The 19,778-nt window shown below is 53.4% G+C and overlaps 3 protein-coding genes across 3 annotated transcripts in view; 2 read left to right on the top strand and 1 right to left on the bottom strand.

Moving 5' to 3' along the window:
• Positions 1 to 1,284: 1,284 nt before the first annotated feature.
• On the bottom strand, positions 1,285 to 9,614 carry LOC112949958 (R3H and coiled-coil domain-containing protein 1-like). Its single transcript, XM_026042427.1, has 8 exons — positions 9,599 to 9,614; positions 7,995 to 8,124; positions 7,060 to 7,197; positions 5,718 to 6,849; positions 5,118 to 5,290; positions 4,441 to 4,511; positions 3,732 to 3,827; positions 1,285 to 1,835 (listed from the first exon to the last, which is right to left on the bottom strand). The coding sequence occupies exons 1-8, from the start codon at positions 9,612 to 9,614 to the stop codon at positions 1,660 to 1,662; spliced, it is 1,932 nt and encodes a 643-aa protein (XP_025898212.1). The 3' UTR covers positions 1,285 to 1,659.
• A 2,464-nt stretch (positions 9,615 to 12,078) lies between these two features.
• On the top strand, positions 12,079 to 18,969 carry SLC18A1 (solute carrier family 18 member A1). The gene is made up of 15 exons (XM_026042437.1): positions 12,079 to 12,196; positions 12,399 to 12,753; positions 13,105 to 13,163; positions 13,292 to 13,375; positions 13,588 to 13,680; positions 13,983 to 14,072; positions 15,019 to 15,062; positions 15,152 to 15,212; positions 15,308 to 15,403; positions 16,914 to 16,992; positions 17,093 to 17,144; positions 17,580 to 17,643; positions 17,732 to 17,851; positions 18,062 to 18,195; positions 18,493 to 18,969. Exons 1-15 carry the CDS (start codon positions 12,079 to 12,081, stop codon positions 18,604 to 18,606), a joined length of 1,563 nt encoding a protein of 520 aa, XP_025898222.1. The 3' UTR covers positions 18,607 to 18,969.
• A 660-nt stretch (positions 18,970 to 19,629) lies between these two features.
• Positions 19,630 to 19,778, top strand: part of MAK16 (MAK16 homolog) — a 3,788-nt gene continuing 3,639 nt past the window's right edge. The window contains exon 1 of the mRNA XM_026043382.1: positions 19,630 to 19,674. Within this exon, the coding sequence (XP_025899167.1) occupies positions 19,660 to 19,674 (15 nt within the window). The 5' untranslated portion in view covers positions 19,630 to 19,659. The remainder of the gene's footprint in view (positions 19,675 to 19,778) is intronic.

A 19,778-nucleotide genomic window follows, 5' to 3' on the forward strand; every position in this document is an offset into this window, starting at 1 on the left:
TTAAGCTCTTTGACTCAGGCTTGAACGTACCGTGGATGCAAACGCCTCCACTTGTGGCACTGCTTCTTGGAAACAGCTATTCCTCAATACTACCACGCGATTACTCCATTTTAGCAGATGAATACAGGAAAGGAACAACATGGGAGCAGCTTCTTCTGAGCAGAACAGTCCAACACGTAATTTAATACCGCAGTGAAACTTTTCTATTCGATACTGCACTCCCAGCACAACCTCTTACTTGGAGCAGCTCACGCAGAACTGGTTCCCAGGAGCGCATCAGGGCTCCCCGAAGCTACAACGCCCTTAGACAATCCATGCAGCTGCACTGTAACATCTAGAAGCCTTAGCACATCTCCTGGTGAGGAGCCCCCTGGACTGTGAATTTCCTTTATACAGTAAGCTATTCACCCCATAGATTGCACGTACATCTAACCACGACCTTTAAGCTGGATATTGCCTCTGTCTTTTCTTTAAGGGATGAACAGAGTTAAGGCATTTTGTCAGTCACGGTGCCTTGCAGAGGTAGCTTCATGGCTTTCATCATCAGGGACTGGGACCCGTGCTGTCAGACCACCTGTGTAAGTCGCCTTCAAAAGGATTTCTACACTTGGTACATTTGCAATGGTGCTAAGTGTGCTCCTCTGTTTGTTTGAGGACACACATTGCTACACAGTTTCAGACACACATACTTGAATATGACCCATTTTACCCAGAATTATTTTTTTTATGCCATTTGTGTGCATCTAGTCCATGAAAGCTGAGGGCCTTGTTCACTTTCCTGGCACTAAGGTTGTATTTTCCCTTTACAGAAGACTTGTATAAGCAGCTAAAATTAAATAGCTGACCATTTTAATCTACGGCGGGGCTTGAAGCTGGCTGTGTCTAACTTGTTCTCTCCATGACCTACCTCACAGGGATGTTGTGAGGCTTAAAGAATGCAGAAGCCTTTTTTTCGTGTCTGTCAGAGTATTTCTGTGATTTATCCAGTGGCCCAGATGGTAGCATCTTGCAAAGGTTTTTAGCCTACTGTAAGTTGGAAAACTCCACGTTGTTCTCAACGATGCAGGACTGTGCAGCAAAAGAGGGGTCGGAGACGCGGCCGACGCTCCGTTGCCGCTGCAACGAGGCGTCTTGCGGCATCTCCTCCCACAGGCTCTGTGCAAATCCAGCAACTGCCAGGTTCTAGTTTTCTTTTCCTAATCAGTGGATGACAACTCTCCTTACTACCCGTGCACCAGAGCAAGCCAGGCTCGTCATCAGTATGCAAATAAGAAAACGAAAACCCTGAAATTCGCTTGTATTTGATGGTAGTCAGTTTTGTGGGAAACTTTAACAAAAACATTACAACAAAGTAAACATTAAACAATACTCTGTTCTCGCTTACAGCTGAACTTTGGCCAACAACATACAACTCCCTTATTCTAGTGCATTTTTTCAACCTTTTTAAAGCATTTTTCTCTTTGTAAGTAGCCCTGGCTCTGCAAGAGCCACCTGGAGCTCTGTAACGGTCTGCAAGAGGCGCAGCGCTCCCGCTGAACATCTCCATCAACTTTTTCCCCTCCCTCCTTCAGGGAGCGATGCCGGCACTCAACCCCCAAGCGAACACCCCCCGGGGCAACTCCCTGTTGTGCATGCAGTTTATTAGCAGACCCTGCTCCCCTACAGCTCTCCCGCAGCCGGCACCTCCTCCTGCCCGGTGTTTTCCAGCTCCGGCTCCGGCTCCGGGCCGCCCAAGCCGTGTTGCTGCCTGTGCTTCAGCCCCAGGGCCCTGGTCACCAGCCTCCTGGCCACCGCCGTGTCCGTCTGCGGTCTCTCCTTGGCCAGCTGCAGGAGCTCTAGGGAAAAGCGGGCGAAAGGAAGAGGTTAGAGCTCGCTCAGGCCAGCAAGGCAGCAGGGCTGAGCCCTATTTTCGCAGCTCCTTTACCAAAGCAGCCTAGAATCACAAGCAGCTCACTCCACCTCCCTCCCTGAAGATACTTTGGGTTTCTGTATAGCTCAGATTGCATTTTCCCCCCAAACCTTTCTGCAGCAGCGACATTACACATGTACTTAGGTAGGAACAAGCTCCAGGGCTGTCCTGCCGCGCTGCACGGGAGCGATCCCGCCGGGATCTGCTCCCATGGGAGCAGCTTTGGAACCACTCAGCGCCGCTCAGCAAGTCAAGGCTCCGAGAGCCAGCGAAGGCAGCGGTGCCCCCGGCTTCCCGCACGCCCCGTGGGACCTCAGTGCGGGCCCAAAAGCAGCAATAGAAAAAAAAATCTGCTTTTTTATCTTTTTCTCCTCAATGGCTAAATCTATCATGCTTTTGGGAAGCCCTTTCCCAGGAGTGACCAATAACCTCTGTTTTCTGGTAATCGTCTGGCTTGGTACAACTGCATCTTACAAGCAGCAAGCCATTTTCCAAAACTTCACAAAATCCCAAACAGGCTGGATTTGGCTACTATATACTCATATATCAGCATCTGTTTGCAAATTTATTATCCATTTAGCAATGTGGGCTTTGCTTGCTTTTTCAGAAGATTTATTACTAAAGGCAGCCCATCAGCAGCTTAAAGAAAAAGGAACAAACTCGAAGCATCCACAGCTTGGAAAATAAAACTGCCAATCTTTCTCGACAAAGCTCTTAAAGAAGAGACACTGTCAGCTAATTAAGATCCAAATTTGTATTTAGGAAAAATGTGCTATCTTAACTGAATTCAGACAAATTTGTAAATAAGTTTCCCCAGGAGATGTTTGCACCCTGATTCGTGAACGTGCCAGCAGGCTACAGCAAGAGAATCAGGAAGTGAGGTTGACTGAAAACAGATGTGAAGCAGTGCAAAAGCAATCCCTCAATTCCTTGACATTCCATTCAAACCTAGCAATCTTAAAAACTCAGGAAATTCTAACTGTGACAGTGTCCCTTTCAAACATTAATACTGAAATCTGTCTCAACTGCAAGGTACTGTAGAAAGAACAGTATCGTTGCATGTTTAGCAAAGTCTCTACTGCTACAAGACTCATGGCATTTCTTTACTGTGGCACGTATAACTGATTACAGTATGATTTTTAAAGGTAATAAAAGAAATAAAACAATGTTAATGGCTAAGCTTAACAGTTGGTTTCTTCCTTCATCTCATACTGAATGCAAACCATACCAGCCACCAAATGCTACTGCTGCTGATGGTGTCTCATCCATTATCAGTGCGGAGCAACAGAGCAGAGGAACTTTTGCTGGGGGGTGTATGGCCTTTGAGGTGCCTCTGCCTTCACTCAGGGCTGTGGTTTTCAAACACCACAGCTGCTCACTTAGACTTTACACAAGAAAGTTTCATAACAAACCCGAGTAATCTATAATGTAATCTCACCCTCCAACTCTGTTTGTCATCAGATTCACCTACACCAGGCACTCCTGCCTGCTGCAAACCATTTTTTCTTGCTGCAAAGAATTATTTCTTGTTGTCAGAGCAGAATCCAACATCACTGATAAGTCTGTTCCAACATACTGCTGCTATGTGGTGGCTGAACCTACCCTTGGAAAAGAAAGGCACCAGCAGGCTCCTCTTGAACTGCACAAATCACAACAGCTCACTGTTCTGCAGTGCTAATAAAGCTATTTAAAATGAAGTAATAGTGCTCCTTAATATCTATTTGCCTGGTTAATTAGTAATAACTATAACTGCTTGGGATACTGAAAATAGGGAAAATAGAGAGGAGGAAAAAGAGGGAAAAAAAAAGAACAGTTCTCTTACTTGGTCGCTGAAGGGCCTTAATTTTAGACTGCCTGGTCCCATGGATCAATGGTCGGATCTTTAGAGAAGGGTATCTTCGCCCCAGGGCTTGACATGCTTTAAAGAACAAAGATTGTTGAAGTTAACAGGCGTGGCTATGGTGGCTTTAACCATCTGAAAATCAGTACAGGAGACACAGCACTAAATAAATTGAGCTTAATCAGCTAATCAGTACTAAAACAAATTAATTCAGTCTGGTCACCTCAGGGTTAGATCATGCATTCCTCGCACAGGAAAACAGTAGAACAGTAGAACAGAAACAAGCTTTTAAAATTACACATTATTGGACCAAGGATGCAGAATAGAGCATGTGCTTCCAGCCTCTGTGCACTCGCACACTGCTGCACAAAGTTCCTTTGGGAATGCTCTGGTCTGAGCCACTCCGTCATGCTGAGAAGCTCAGGACGTGGCATCCCTGAGAGGCCACAAGCACCCACGTTATTTGCTGTATGCTCGTTTCATTACACAGAAGCAAAATACAGATTAATTTCTAAGCAGGCAGCCTAAGTCCGAGTGGCTCCTCCTATGGAAAGCGTCCTCTTTATTACCCACGCCAACTAAAATCCTGCTGTTCTGGCCAAGCAGAGCTTGCACGCGGCAATTCCAGCTTTGCAGGTCTTAAAAGGACTTCAGGTTCGAAGCGCGTGCAGCCCCTGCCAGGGCTCCCTACCTGCTGTCACGCTGCAGAAGATGCCCAGGGCATGTGTGTCATCAACCCACTGGATTTTGAACCCACTCTCCCTAAAAGGAGGAGAGAACAGTATTTATCAGGAGGAAAAGGTCACACAGTAAGACCCATAAGCCACCTAGACGATTAGTACTTTTCCCTGCGTTACCCCCCTTTCACATGAGGAGAAAGAGAAGGAAAGAAACAGAAGTTAAATGTGCCCTTTTCAAAGTCATAATCTGTGATCCTCCTATCAGCTGCCCTCAAGAGCTGTTTTTCCTCTTCAGAAACTCTTAGCCAAAGTCAAACCTCACTTTCAGGGTCTGGCTTGGAATACAGAAGTGCTGTTATCATTTACACAGTGCTGTACAAGCATTTCCTGATTGCTCAGATAAGCAAGTGATTTACAGGAGCTGTTCACAAAGCTTCAGACTGAGAATCCTCCGTGGGGGAAAAAAGTAAAAATCTGATAACCCACCAGTGGCAAATCTGAGCTTGGGAGCAGGGAATTTTAACATTTTCCTGCAGGATAGAAAATAAATAAAATTGACTTGATCATTGACGATCACAGAATTGATCATCGGCTTCTTTCAGCAACTGTTCAAAATGGTTCCTGTGGGGCATTCGAGCCCACATACTGCTCGCTTTCCCAATGTGCTTGGGCTCAGAGAGGCACTTACTGGAAGTCAGAGAATATTTCCATCAGGTTCTCCGTTTTCAGCGCTGGGGAGAAGTCGTAGATTTCTACTACGTGGCTGAAGTCGCTTTCGCTGAGCTGCGCGTCTCCGTAACTGCAATAATCAAAACTGATCTTCTCCACGCTTATGTCCTTCACAGTTAAATGAGCTGCAATCTGGGAAGATTAAGAAACATGAGGGTTTATAAAAGCTCTTGTTCTGAACACTGCAGAAGCGCATGGGCAGGGACACCTGATCCTGTGCAAGCAGAGCATTATGGAAACGAGCCCGGGAGCTGCGCGGGGGAAAGGCTGCAACCCTGGGAGCCGTGAGTTCTGCGCCCACCACCCTGCGCCCTCTGAGCATCAACCTGGTTCCCATTCAGGCCAAGCGTGGAGGGGGGGTTACCCTGCAAAGACAACAGACTGAGCAAGAACTCAGTTCAGAGAGAGACCCAGGTCCCACTCCGGCCCCTCCTGTGCCACGCTCCGGGCACTGGGTTCGGCCAGGCCGAGACTCTCCTCCCACAGCCTGAATTTTTCGGGCCAATTCCTCTTTTCCCACAAAGCCGTTCCCTCGAGGAGGGCTGTGGGGAAGCACTACCTCTTCCAAGAGCTCCACGGTGCAGTCGTCCTCAAAGCCATCCTCCTGCTCGCGCCCGGCCGGGCTCTCCTCCGCGTTGTCGTCCGCAGACACCCGGAGCTCGTGCCACAGCATGTCGGCCAAGCCCGAGCGCTCCTCGTCCGCCTCTTCCCGCTCAGATCCCGTTCTCCCCATGGGAGCATCCACCTGGCTCTGGGTGTTGGCAGTGGATGGTTCCTCATCATGGGCAGCATCGGGGGCACTCGGCTCCTGGGCTCCCAGGGTTTGCTCGCGTTTGGTGACCCGGGGGCTGTCTCGACCTTGGGCTCCCTGCGCTGAAGGACTCCGGCACAGCTCCGACACGCTGGCGCTTGGGTCCTGGCTCTGCTCCTCCAGCGCTGCCAGGTTCTCGCCGCTTGCCGGTATCTCGGCGTCAGCGCAGCTCTTATCTTGGGCTTTGAGTGCCAGCAAGGCCGCTGCAGGCTCCGCTGCGGTGATGTCGGTGCAGCTGCCACGGCCGCGGGACGGGGAGATGTCCTTGGTGCCAGCGCCGCTGCCTTGGTCTGCAGCTTGCGGCTGGCCTGCGGTCTCGCCACCTTCCAGCTCCAGGGCCTTGTCACAGCTCTTGGGCTCCTCTTCTGCTCCGCTCGGGCTCTCGTCATGTCCGGAATCGAGGGCTTCAGAGCAGTCTCTATGCGGACCTTCCTGCCCCTGGAGGTCAGTGCTGCTGGTGGGCAAGGAGGCATCCACACAGCAGGCAGGACGCTCAGCATTCCCAGCCCCGCTCTCCTCCAAAACAGGCTCTTCTCCAGCTTCTCCCAGGTCCTGCTCTTTGCCAAGCGCCGCTGCGTCGGCCTCCGCGCTGCCCTCGCGCTCTCCCGGCTCTGCCAGCGCCTCCGGGCAGACGTCACCGCGCGGGCCCTGGCCCCGCTCCGCTCTCCGGCGCATCGCCTTGGGCACGTAGAGCGCTTTGTCCGGCTTCCTGCGCGGCGGCCGCCTGATGCGCCCGGAGCCCACGCAGGCGCGAGACGCGTCGCCGGGCCCCTCGGCGCCCGCGCGCAGCCCCGGGGCTCGGCCGCCCCAGCCCCGGGCCGGGGGCGGCCGCGGCGGCCGCGCGGCGCGGGCGTTTTGCTCGCTGGCCTCCTCGGGCAGCCTAGGAGCAAGAGAGGAGACGAGGTGCAAAAGGGGAGCAGCGAAACGGGGCCCGGGGCGAGGTGGGCAGAGGGCAGCGGACAGGAAGGAGGAGGGAGCCTCCGGTCCTTGGTGGAGGCTGCTCCTAGGAGCGGACGCCCCTTTTGGCCAAGGGCACCTTGCGCTTTTGCAACCTCCCCCTCAGGAGGAGCGTGACGCGGTTGCTCTGTACCTTATGGCCGAGTGACAGATGACCGTCCTCCTCCTCCATCCTTCGCCCACCGAGAAGCTGCTCAGCGTGTCCGCGTCCTCTACGGTGCGGTGGATCAGGTAGCGGAGGCGGCTGGAGAGCGGCGGGAACAGGAGCACCCTGCAGGAGAGAGCGCCCGGGGGCAGCGCGAGCGGCGGGGCGCCCACCGGGACCCCAAAGCCGGCGGCCATACGCCCCCAGGGCAGACGCGCCGCCTCCGCACAGACGCATTTTAAAGCGACGCTGAGGCTTCCCCTCCGCGTTTAAGAGAATCAAAGTAATAAAGTAAATATTTGAGCTCCCTGGAAGGGGGCCGAGTAACTAAGCTCTGCCTGGCCTGTCTCGCCTGCTGTTTTAGCCCATTTCACGAGTTCCTAAAGCAGGGATGAGCTCTGGGTCACCCACAGAAACAGGGGCAGCGGGAGTGCAAGACAAGGAGGGGCCCCGTGGTGTGGGGAGCCCTAGGGGTGAAGGGGAGCCCCGGGGAGTGCCAGGGAGCCCTAGGGGGTGCAGGGGAGCCCCACGGGGAGCTAGGGAGCCCTGAGGGGCACTGGGAGCCCCGGGGGGTGCGGGAAGCCCCGGCGGGTGCGGGGAGCCCTTAGGGGCCCTGGGGAGCCCTGGGGGGCGCTGGGGAGCCCCTGGCGGCCCTGGGGAGCCCCGGGGGGTGCAGGGGAGCCCTTAGGGGCCCTGGGGGGCGCTGGAGAGCCCCGGGGGGTGCAGGGGAGCCCCGGGGGGCACTGGGAGCCCCAGGGGGGCACTGGGGAGCCCCGGGGGGTGTGGGGAGCCCCGGGGGGTGCAGGGGAGCCCTTAGGGGCCCTGGGGGGCGCTGGAGAGCCCCGGGGGGTGCAGGGAGCCCCGGGGGGTGCAGGGGAGCCCCGGGGGGCCCTGGGGAGCCCCGGGGGGTGCAGGGTGCTCACCTGCGCTGCTGGCCCCGCAGTGCGAACTGCTCCAGCTCGGCCGCGATGCGGCCCACGAAGTCATCCTCGTTGGGCGAGAGGAAGGGGCCGCAGGGGCCGCGCAGCGCCAGGGTGGCGGCGGGCGGGAGGCCTGCGGGACGGGACGGGACGGGACGGGAGGCGGCGCCGCGTGGGTGGCGGGCGCCGCGCGGGGACCCCACGTGTGCCGCGGGCACCGGGGCAGCCGCATGCGGCTCCACGCGCCCGTGCAGGCCCGTGCACCGCGCCATGCGGCCTCCGCACCCCGTGCACCCCGCAATGCAGCCCCCCGCACCCCGTGCACCCCCTGCACCCCGCAATGCAGCTCCTGCATCCCGCGCACCCCCCCACTGCACCCCGTGCACCCCCACTGCACCCTGTGCGCCCTCCACATTGCACCCCCGTCCCCCCTCCATTGCACCCGGTCCCCCCGCGTCCCCCCGCACCTGGTGCCGCCGCGCAGCTCGGCGCAGCCCCGGCCCGGTGCCGGTGCTAGGCCCGGTGCTAGGCCCGGTGCTAGGCCCGGTGCCGGTGCTAGGCCCGGTGCTAGGCCCCGTTCCCCCCCGCCAGGCCCGGGCGGCGCCGCGCAGCCGCGGCGGGCGGGGGCGGAAGGAGCCGTGGGCGGGCGGAAAGAGAAAAAAAATCACTTTTTCTTCTTCTTTTTTTTTTTTTTTTTTTTTTTTTTTTTTTCTTCTCCTTCTCCTTCTCCTTCTCCTTCTCCTTTTTCCTTTCCCCTTTTCCCTTTCCTTTTCTCTTCACCTTCCAATGAAAGGATCGACAGGAATCTCCAGGCCCTTCCCACCAGCTGCTCCCAGTCCTGTAGCTGCTCCCAGCACAGCAGCAGCGAAGGGCTCAATCCTCTCCACCGAGACGGCTGTCTCTGGCTCCTCATGCACCCCGTGGGGCGGCTGCTGTGCGCGGCCTCGCGGCCCTGAGCAGCCTCCTCGGGGGACACCTCGTTGTTTTCCACCCTCAGCGCAGGGTGGAAATACTCAAGTGGAAATATTCAAGTGGGATTCACGGATCTTGAATGCCAAGCAGGGTGGCAAGTCAGTGTGCGAGAATCAGTTGGTTGATCTTTGAATGAAATATGCCTATATTCACTGTGCAGGCATCGAGGCACAGCTCAGGTATGTGATGACAAACAAGTTATTCTCCCGTGTCCCAAGATAAATAGTACAAAAAAGGCATTTACTTTTCACTACAAATTGCTTTCAAGTCAAGAGGAGAAAAAGGAGAAAAATAGATCCCACTAAAGGTTTGTGCAAATCTTCTAATGTCTTTCTTTCTAAAAGTGTCAGACAAAACACTGTTTCCAGACATTCTTTCCTTCAGTTGAGGTGGGTACAGGATCAAAGAGAGACTGCTCAACGTCACATTAGCAAGTTTTGCATCATGAATAAATACAAGTACTTCCAATAAACTGTCTTTTTTTTAAAAAAAAAAAAAAAACATTCTTTCTTTAAATTTAATCCCTAGCTAATCTCACTTCAGCAATTAACTAACAGAGGAAAATATTAAGCATGAAATCAAGATGCCTTTGCAGCATAGTACTTAGGCTGCCTTAAAACCCCTCCTCTTCCTACCCCGCAAAACTCTCATTCTGACAAGCCAGTGGCTCTGTGCATGTCTCCCATCTCAGGTCAAGAGGAAAACGTTGCAGGACAAGGCCAGCTCCGACCTGCTGGGACACAGCGCAGTCTCGGGAGCGAGGAAATCCCGTCCACCGCTTTCTAGCTGGGATTGCTCTGCCAGCCAAAGGGCTTCTCTACTCAAAGAGACGTCAGCCACCTCTTGCAGGAGCCAAGTTTCCTCGAGATGCAGCTCTGGAGCTTTCGAGAAACGCCTTGCTGGCCACCTACCCAAGACGGGGAAGGAGCAGCTTTCCAAGCCGCTCGGCAGCTGAGCATTAACCCATTCCCTGCCCTGCTCTACGGCCTCTGTGGGATGCCTCGCTTGTATAGGCAGCGGGATCCGGCTGTGCAGAGCGAGCTCATCCGTGCTGGGATTTGGTTAAGGTGTCCCCGTGCCCGGGCAGGAACTGCTCTGCTCGAGGCAAGGCTGCCGCGATGCTCTCCAAATGCAGCACACGGAGCAGCTCCCTGCTCGCCTTAGCAGCGTGCTCCCCTGCCAGCACAGCCAGCATCTCCCTGAGATGCTTTTGATTAATGAAGCCTCATTAGCTCTGCCACCCGCCAGCCGGGAGCACCCATGGAACAGGCCAGGAATAGCGGCTAGGTGGCACCACCTAGCTTCACTTGGGTCTGTTTCCTAAGCGCTAAACCAGCTCCCCGACTCCGCGGCAGGATCTTGTCAGAGGAAAAGCAGGGTCGGTGATGGTCCTGTCACGTAGGCCATTGCATCGGTACGTGCAGGAACGCATGCAAGCGCCTGCCACCTGGGCCTGCAAGAACGTTCTTCTCCATATGCTGTGTGCAGGACGCAAAAAGTTGAGACCCAAGTTGCCAGACACACACACCACAGGGTATTGGGTATTTTCACTGGTTTTCAAGAGAGTGGCCGTGCCAATTGATTGTTCCTCATAAATGCCCAGCCGCTGTGGTCGAGCAGACCTGCAAACCACGCGGGAGAGGACTGAAGAGCGCTGAGCATGGGGAGACACAGGCAAGAGTTACGGTGCTTGGAGGAAGATGTGTTGATAAAAGCCTGGGGAGCGGGTGCAGATAAGCGCTGCATCCTCCCACCGTCCTGCTGCTGACGCACGGGGAGCTGCCGGGCCAAGCGAGACTTGTTTGAGGTTCCAATTAAATCTCCGTGCAAGAGAGACATTCATATCCTCTTCTGATAAAAGGGAATAATAAATCCTCTGGCAGCAGCCGGTTCAGCCCACACTGCCACAGCCACCGCAGCAGTCGCCGGCTCCTCGCCCCAAGATGAGCTCCAGGGTAAGAGATCATTTTGCTCTGTGCTGTGCAACAGGTTTGCATTGGGACGGGGGACAGCACGGCTTGAGATTTAAACAGGACATTCATCTACTCTCTTCATTTTACACACTGTTTTCTCTTTTGTCCCCATCTCTCTGATGCAACTTGCAGCTTTACACATATGTCTTTATATAGATCCTCTTGCATCAGTTACATTATTTGCAATGTCTTGGCTGGCTCTTGGTGGTACAGTGGGAAGCCGTCCCCGTTTCCCAGCTCAGTGACTTCCATGGCACTCATGTTAGAGGATAAGGGGCTTGGGAAGGTTGTGGGGTTTTTTGTGTGTTTGGTTTTTATGAATATCATCACCTAAGGATTTCGGAAAACCACAGGAGAACAGGAAAAAGCGACTGTTTGGACTCAGCTTCTTTCATCTTGCCCCAGTCTCTGGGGTACCTATGGGCTGTTAGAACATAAAGGGCTAATTTCACAAATTTGTGACTGATATTTTCAATGCAACTTAACAAGAAATCTTACTCTTAGTCCCCCTTTATCTTAATCACATACGTTAGGCTTTAAAGTTCTGTATCTGGCCATGACATTTCCATTAGGTCAAATGAAAAGACATGTAAAGTAAATGAATTTCCTTTAAGACCTAATTTAATCTCCAAACAACAAACATGGAATAACAGATCTAGGGATCACTATAGATAAGCTACTAGCTTGATTTGTGCTTTGAGTCCTTGTAGGAAGACTTAAAATGATGCCTGGAAGTAGGGACAAGATGTCTCAGGAGACTGGAAAGGGCTTACAGAGCCCTCCATCTCCTGACTACATTTTCAAATGCAGGCTGACAAAACTACTACTCTCTTCGGCTGCAAACCAACCTGAAGAGCTGCCTTCCCAAGGGAGAAGCCCGGGCTGTGGGAGGTCATAACTCACAAAAAGACTTTGGGATCGTGCGCTGAGTTTCCCGGCTTCCCCTGCTCTCCTACCCTGAGAAAAGAGCCTTGACATAAGACACAAAGCTCACTAAAGACAAAAAAAGGGTGCGGGAAACGGAGAGATTCCTGTTGTCTGTGTTTGCCGCTGGACATCTCTGCAGACTGTGTTCTTTCAAGGTTGCAGGAGACAGTCAGCCCTAAGCAGGAGGGAGCGCCGAGGGACTGGACGTTGCCAGGATGCCCGCGCAGGAGGTGCCGTGGCGCTGGCTGCGGGCGCGCAGGGAGTCGCGGGCGCTGGTGCTCGTGGTGGTGTTCGTGGCGCTGCTGCTGGATAACATGCTGCTCACGGCCGTGGGTACGGGCCCTTCCCTTCTCCCTGCAGCGTGGGAAGCCACTCGGGCCGGCGGGATGTTCCCGCGGGAGCCCTGAGGAGGGTTGGCAGCAGAGGGGTGCCAGGACACCTACTTCTAGCCAGTACCACTCAGGTCAATTGTGCACCAAGCCCCCAAGCTGACAAGAAAAAACACTAATTAATCCTGTTTTTCCTTATTTTCTAGTACCTATTGTCCCCACCTTCCTTTATACAATGGAATACGAAGGTGCTAAGAGCTCTGCTCCCCCAGGCCACGTGGAGTCTGCTCCTTTGCCCTCCAGGGCTCCTCCTTTCTCCTCCTTGTTCTCCTATTTTGACAACACCACCGTGACCGTGACGGTCCTGGATGACTCTCTCAACCACACGGGGCAGCAGGTGAACACGACAGAAAGGAGCAGCCTGCCCCAAACCCCGGAGAGCAGCTGCCTGGAGGGCGACGAGTTCCTCGCCAACGAGAACGTGCGCGTGGGGCTGCTCTTTGCCTCCAAGGCTCTCGTGCAGCTCGTGGTGAACCCCTTTGTGGGCCCCCTGACCAACAGGTAGGTCGGAGACCTGCTCAGCCCACCTACCTTGTGCCAGTGGTTAGAGGACGCTCAGGTACGTCCCTGCTGCGGACACTCATGTTTCCATGTACAATTATAACTTAGGTGCAACTATAACTTAAGTGCACGGCCCACACACAAGCCATACTCACAACAAGACACCAACTGACACAAACACCCCGTGAATGTACTTAAATGCACACTGGTGCACTGTACACACACTGGTGATGTGTATGGGACACATCAGGACATGCCCACGGAGATGAGGGTGCTAACGCCAAGCAGCAACATCCAGATCTTCAACTACACTGAGGACTCTGAGTTCATGCCTTTTTTTCCCCTTTCTAGGATAGGATACCACATCCCCATGTTCACTGGCTTCAGCATCATGTTTCTCTCCACTCTCAGTGAGTATTTCCCTCTGCTCTGCCCTTCCTGGCAGCCACCAGTGAGCGTCAAGGTGCCAAGGGAGGTAACTGAGGGTTTAATCCTACGGCATGTGTGGTTCTACCTGATGCTCTGTTTCTCTTCCCAGTGTTTGCTTTCTCAGGCACCTATACCTTGCTGTTCATCTCTCGGGCGCTCCAGGGCATCGGTTCATCATTTTCCTCGGTTGCAGGTAAATGCTTGAGCTCGCTGCACAGTGACACATTCAGTCTCCACTTCTGCCCTCCTCTTTAACGTCCCTTTGGCTCCCCTTGTCTGGGCTCAAGGGTTGTTTCACAAGCAATGACAGAAGCCCACAAGCACTTCAATCACAAGAAATGCCCGGGAGGGTTTCAGAGAGGTGCCCCCAAGCTCATGTAGCCTCTGCTTTGGATCTGCTCCCAGGCTTGGGCATGCTGGCCAGCGTGTATAAGGATGACTTGGAGAGAGGCAACGCGATGGGCATCGCCCTGGGAGGCTTGGCCTTAGGTGTGCTGAGTAAGTAAATGTTTTTCTCAAGGGGATTAACATCAGGGACATCTCCAGTTCCTTGCGGGCCACGACTTACTGCTTTCCATATGCTCAGCTCACGCTCCATAGCCTCATCCTGCTGCTGCTGACACCTTCTCCTGGGGCCACCACTCCACAGGCAGCTGCCTGGCTATGATTCAGCATGATGTGCAACCAGGGGTTTCAAAAAGCTCCCGCAGGACGCCAGGATATCAATGCCTGCAGTCTGGGTGTTGGTGGCAGGTGTCTAGCACCGCTGTTCTGTGACGAAGCTCTTCTCTCCCTTGCAGTCGGGGCCCCCTTTGGAAGCGTGATGTACGAATTCGTTGGGAAATCATCTCCCTTTCTGATTCTGGCATTCTTAGCCGTGCTGGACGGAGGTAAGGAGCCAAATGGTCTAATCCAACAGAAAAAAAAAATGCTTATGAAAAGATTTAAATATGTCTATCTGAGAAACAATCTCAGGGCTCGTGTGAAGGAAGAGGCAGATTAATATGAAGCGGGTGATATCATCATTATCAGTTACTCTGTTATTGATAAAATATATTTTTTTCTAACACCAGAGGCATGACACAACAACATACTGGGAATAAGTCCCTCATTACTTAATAAACGCCCTGATTGCTTTAAATAAGGTTGAGTAGCATGTTCACTAAAGCTCTTTGAACTGTATAGTCTTTGAAAAAGCACACTTGGAGAAGTGTGTAATCTCTTCCCATAGCCACAATATGAATCAGGCTTTGCTGGTGTAAACAGTGGGTTTTGTTCACTCCCAGATAGCTGTATTATGACTGCAGGTCACGATGGCTTTCAGAGCGTAATGCCAAAGTTACAGATAGTAGAAATGTGTATTTTTAGAGGGGAATGTGTACAATTAGCTATTATTAAGCTAACCGAATTATAGTCAGAGTTACTATCATTGCCTAGATTCCAATGTAAGACATCTTTTATGAAGCATGTAAGAGCCTTTGGAAAGTGAAATGTAGGTTCCCCTGCATTCTTTTCCACATCTAATTCCTGCTGTGCTCCAGTTGTGGCTCCCTAGCAGCCTGACAGGGAACATTTGCATCCTGGCACACTTCACACCTTGCTAAAGCGGCTCCAACACCATCGCCAGCTCCCACTTCCACTTAAGCGAATGGGAATTTTGCAGCAAATTTCAGAGGCAGCAGCCCAGGGACCCAACTCTCTCCCTGCCCGTTTGGATGATGTTCCACTGGCACAGTTACTGTATCCCTGGGGGCTCCGTCAGTGAACGGGCTCCTACTGAAAGGAAATGTGGATCAAAGATTAAGAAATAAGCAATAGTGGTTTTTTTCCCTGCAGCTCTACAGCTCTGCATACTGCAGCCCTCCAAGATCTCCCCCGAGGTGAGTACAAACTTATGAGGGCAGAACAGGCCTGGAGGCCCCGCATGCGGAGGCTGCGGAGCCTCACGCTGCCCCCTCTTGTCACACAGAGCACCAGGGGCACCCCGGTGGTCACCCTGCTGCGGGACCCCTACATCCTGGTGGCCGCAGGTAAGGGGGTCACCCTTTGGGGACACTCACTCGTGGCACCCGCAGTGCTGGAAGGAAGGGGGAATTAGGGCACTTCTCGATTTTCTCCCCGCCAGGAGCCCTCTGCTTTGCTAACATGGGGGTGGCCATGCTCGAACCCACCTTGCCCATCTGGATGATGCAAACCATGTGCTCCCCGAAGTGGCAGCTAGGTACGTGCCTTGCTCCGCAGTCCGAACCCGCGTGGGACTGTCCAACAGCGTCCAGCTTTGTCCAGGTCCTGCTCTGGCACCGCGAGGGGCCTTAAATGATCTCTCCAGTCCCATCTTCTCTATTTCCAAAAGGAAACACATACTGTCACCTGCACAGAGCGAGTGCTCCCAGGCTGTGTATTGCTCCAATTTCGGCAGAAATGTCCTTAGCAGGTGCTATACAATGTGTTTTCTCTGTTATTGCAAAAATTGTGTAGGATCTGACTCCCCACGACAGCAATAACGAAGGAAGAAAGTCTGCCTCATGCAAGGCCTGTTGAATCCTGTGCCCTGCAGGGCAGATAATCATGCTGTGCAGGGGAGAAATCACGGCTGGCCAGATGGATTCTGCACAGGCAGCTTTGAGTAAAATAAGGCCATTTAGAGAGTCCCAGGGAGGGCAAGATGGCACATGCTAATTGCCAGCTGCCTGGCAAATGCGATATGGAGATAGTATTGGCTGTGTTTGCTATGAAAATAAAACTAATTGCTATAAAATCCAATTGGCTGAGGAATGACCTGGGGGAGGCCCCGGGCCACACTTAGTTCCCAAACTGAACTGCAAGCAGGGAGCAGCAAGGCTGAGAGCAGCAGGCAGGCGTCCCCACTCGGGTAGCGGTGACGCTTTGCACGAGGGCGGCGCGGACTGTCAGGCCTCCCCCAGGGGACAGAGGGGACAGCGGAGCCGCCGCAGAGCTCCGGGGCCTACGGGCTGGGAAAGGCCCTCAGAGCTCCCCTGCTCCCCACTGAACCCCAGGGAAATGGGACTTTGCAGGCACCAGAGCCAAACCCCTGCAGATGCAGGGACAGAGGAATCAGATGATGGCAGACAACAAAGGAAAACCCAGATACATTTGCTACTTAGGTAGCTACGATTTGGGAATAGCTTGGGTTTACACAATACGACCCAAAGTCACCAACCTAAAGAACCACCATAAGCTCAAGGGACTTCTTTATTTACATGCTTCAGTTTGCCTGCTCCCATAGTTGTGGAAGAAACCAAAAGAGCTTGGACTAAATCCTCAAGATTAACTGTGTTTTGTAGCTGTTAAAGAGAGGGAAGAAAATTAAATATAAATTAGTGTGCCTCAATATGGAAGTTGTCTTAGCGAAACAGAGCTAATCAGCTTTATTTATAGTCTCTGGTAGAGTATATTAAAAATAAACAACTGGTAAATTAGCAGGCAGTTCAAATATTTAATTTTGACTACATGATGATCCCTAAGGTTTTTAATTCAGCACCAATGTTATCCCTCAATTCTGTGAGCTAAAAGATGAAGGCAAGGGGAGAAAGGTGGAAGAGGAAGGATCTCTGCCAGAGGAGGAGGATGAGCTTATGAAACCAGAGGGAGCAAGAAGTTCTGGCTTTAGCTGCTGGTTGTCTCGCATCGTTCTCAATCTCCTGTATTTGCTTGAGGAAATACAGAAAATGAGTGTAAGAGGACTACACACTGCCTTTCTCCTCCCTCAGGGATGGCTTTCCTTCCTGCCAGTGTATCCTACCTCGTTGGCACCAACCTCTTTGGGGTTCTGGCTCACAAAATGGGGAGGTAAGTAGAAAGCAGAGGTGTGAGCACAGCCCGGTGTTGCGTTTTCAGTGCCATTTACCTTGCTGCTGCTGTGCACGTCTCCGCTGTCCCCACTCTGCAGGTGGCTCTGCTCCCTCGTCGGAATGGTGGTGGTGGGAATCAGCCTCCTGTGCGTAAGTGGAGAGAGGACCCCAGGACGAGCAGGGCAGGCGGGTGACGCGGTGTCTTCTGCAGAGACAGGAGAGTAAAGCGTTTATGAACCTCTCTCACGCGCAGCCGTTTGGGTCCCTGGGGATTCCTTTTTCCTGCTCTGCAGGACCCGACACAGGACACACTGTGGGGTTTATGGCTTAAGAGTCAACATATTCAGCCTAAACAAAGTGCTCCGAGGTCCCTCCCCAGGCCCCTAACAGCAGCACGTAGGAGGCTGCAAAGGAGAAGGCGGGAAACGTCTCTCCTTGCACCTGCTAATCACGCCATGAGGTTGATCCAAAACTGATGCCCAGGGGTTGCTCCAGGCCTCACAGATCTGCTACACCTCAAAGGGCTTGCTGCAGCTCGGGCCACCCTTCTGCCCTCATCCCCGTGTTCCCTCTCTCCTCCCAAAGGTCCCTCTGGCAAAAAACATCTACGGACTGATCGCCCCCAACGGCGGGCTCGGCTTTGCCATAGGTAAGCGGCAGAGCGCGGCTGAGAGGCGGCTCCCGCGGGCGCCCTCGGGGAAGGCAGTGCCTGAGGAGGCTGTTCCCGCTTGGGACAGGCATGGTGGACTCCTCCATGATGCCCACCATGGCCTCCCTGGTGGACCTCCGCCACGCCGCCGCCTACGGCAGCGTCTACGCCATAGCCGACGTCGCCTTCTGCCTGGGCTTCGCTCTCGGTACGGACTAACTCCCACCCCTACCAGGGTGCACACGGGGTATTCACACGACCCATCCCTCCCTCTTCTGCACCCAGTGTCCTCAGGAAGCCTCGAGCCCCGAGGGATCGATCCCAACGCAGGGATCACAGATCTACAGAGCCCCTCCAGACTGGAAAGGCTCCTTTTGCTCTCTGCCATCTCAGCTCTTTTTCATTCTCAAACGTGCAGGTCCATCCACAGCAGGAGCAATTGTCCGAGCTATTGGATTTCCTTGGCTGATGGGCATCATAGGAGTCATCAACATTACTTATGCTCCGCTTTGCTGGTACCTGCGCAGCCCTCCGACCAAGGAGGAGAAGATTGTGAGTTTATCTTTAAAGCACAGGAGTTTTTCTTTGTGTGTGTGTGTGTGTGTGTGTGTGTAACTAGAATAAATGTGCCTGGGATTGCACTTACACTTGCCCTTAACAAGGGGACAGAGCATTTAGACAATAAAACACAGAAGAGCTTGGAGCTATGGTCCTGCCCCTAACTCACAGGTTGTTGTATTCCCTGGGAAAAAGAATGTTGACTGCTTTGCATTTCTCTCAGAGCGGCACATGTCATGAATTATTACCTACCATTTTTACTAAAGTAGGCTTGCTCTCTCCTTTGCATAGGCAATTTTAAGCCAGGAATGCCCTGTGCAAACCAAGAGCTACCCAGTGCAGAAACCGCAGCGGGATTTGCCTCTCACAGACGAGAGCGATGTGGAGGCAGAAAATGCGGAGTAGCAAGTGCAGAGATGTGTGCCCTGCTTTGAAGCTGCCCTGTGCACAGAGTCGTGGACATTAGCACTCAGGAATAGCAACGCAGCCTCTCCCAAAACTTGTGGGCATGGGAATCCTGGTCCCGTCGTTCGTCTGTTCTCTTGGCCACGTAATCCGCGTTAAGGGAAGAAGAGCCAGGATTTGGGAGCTCCACATGTTTGCCCTGCCTCTCATCTGCTGTGTCACCTCCGGACAAGTCTCTGAGCTCTCCACATCTCGGCTGCTCAAAGGTTTCAAGGATGGGAAAAGTCCTTCCCGTCTGTCCTCCGGGGGAGCATCTTCCCGGCCACATTCCGCACATTTTAAGGGATAACATCAACACCTCTCCCAGGCCGTTTCAGTGACAAGTCTTAACATCTTCAAAGCGCTTATTGCTCTTAGAAGAAAAGCAACGGAGAAGACTAACGTAAAGCCAGCAGCAGCTTTGGAGGGCTCCAATCTCCGGGATGCCGCTAATCCCCAGCATGAAACCTGCCTGCAACAACCACCCATTTCTGTCGCCACCAGCCTGCCAATAAAGCTATTATGCTTTAAAGCTTGTGCTATTGATGTGCTCCATGTGCACCCCAGCATTGGAAAGAAAAAAGAAAAAATCCTGATGTGCTGTGCCATTTACAAGCTATTTATGGGTGGGCATCTCCTCTATCATTCAATAAATTAATTCTAAGAAATTCAAAGAAACCCAGGTAGAAATACGGGTGAAACCAGATTTAGACCCTTAGACACTAGTGATGATGACAAGTGACCAACGGGAAGCTCTTAAAAGTGGCGGCTGCCTTTGTGGCACTGAAAATACCATTAATCGACGGTTTAATTGCCGTTTTGCGATTATCTGGCCCCACTTCACGACCTCGTCCCCCCTCACCCCGTGTCCCCAACATGGCGGAGCGGCCGCCATCTTTTCGCCCGCCCACCTTCGCTCCCGCCGCGTTCTCGCGAGACCCCCGCGCTCTCGCGAGCGCCGCGTGGCGCCGCCCCTTCCGGTGATGGCGGCGCGCTAGGCCGCGCGCTCTCGCCATGCACTCGGACGACGTGAGTGCGGCCGGGTTGTTTCGGCCGCGTCCGGCGCGGGCAGCCGGCTGCGCCGCAGCCAATGGGCGCCCGCGGCCGCCTTGAGTCGGCTGCGTCCGGCGGGG

Source organism: Nothoprocta perdicaria, unplaced genomic scaffold, assembly GCF_003342845.1.
Source record: "Nothoprocta perdicaria isolate Ctin4 unplaced genomic scaffold, notPer1 scaffold_103, whole genome shotgun sequence".
NCBI lineage: Eukaryota > Metazoa > Chordata > Aves > Tinamiformes > Tinamidae > Nothoprocta > Nothoprocta perdicaria.

Excerpts from the sequence above, each read along its gene's own strand:
- LOC112949958 (XM_026042427.1), bottom strand. Across the intron at positions 4,512-5,117 it reads GAAATATTCTCTGACTTCCA|GGAGAGTGGGTTCAAAATCC; the intron begins GTAAGTGCCTCT and ends TCCTCCTTTTAG. Across the intron at positions 1,836-3,731 it reads TAAGGCCCTTCAGCGACCAA|AGCTCCTGCAGCTGGCCAAG; the intron begins GTAAGAGAACTG and ends GCTTTTCCCTAG.
- SLC18A1 (XM_026042437.1), top strand. The coding sequence starts at position 12,079 with ATGCCCGCGCAGGAGGTGCCGTGGCGCTGGCTGCGGGCGCGCAGGGAG. Across the intron at positions 13,681-13,982 it reads CTTGGCCTTAGGTGTGCTGA|TCGGGGCCCCCTTTGGAAGC; the intron begins GTAAGTAAATGT and ends TCTCCCTTGCAG. Across the intron at positions 15,404-16,913 it reads CTCCCCGAAGTGGCAGCTAG|GGATGGCTTTCCTTCCTGCC; the intron begins GTACGTGCCTTG and ends CTCCTCCCTCAG.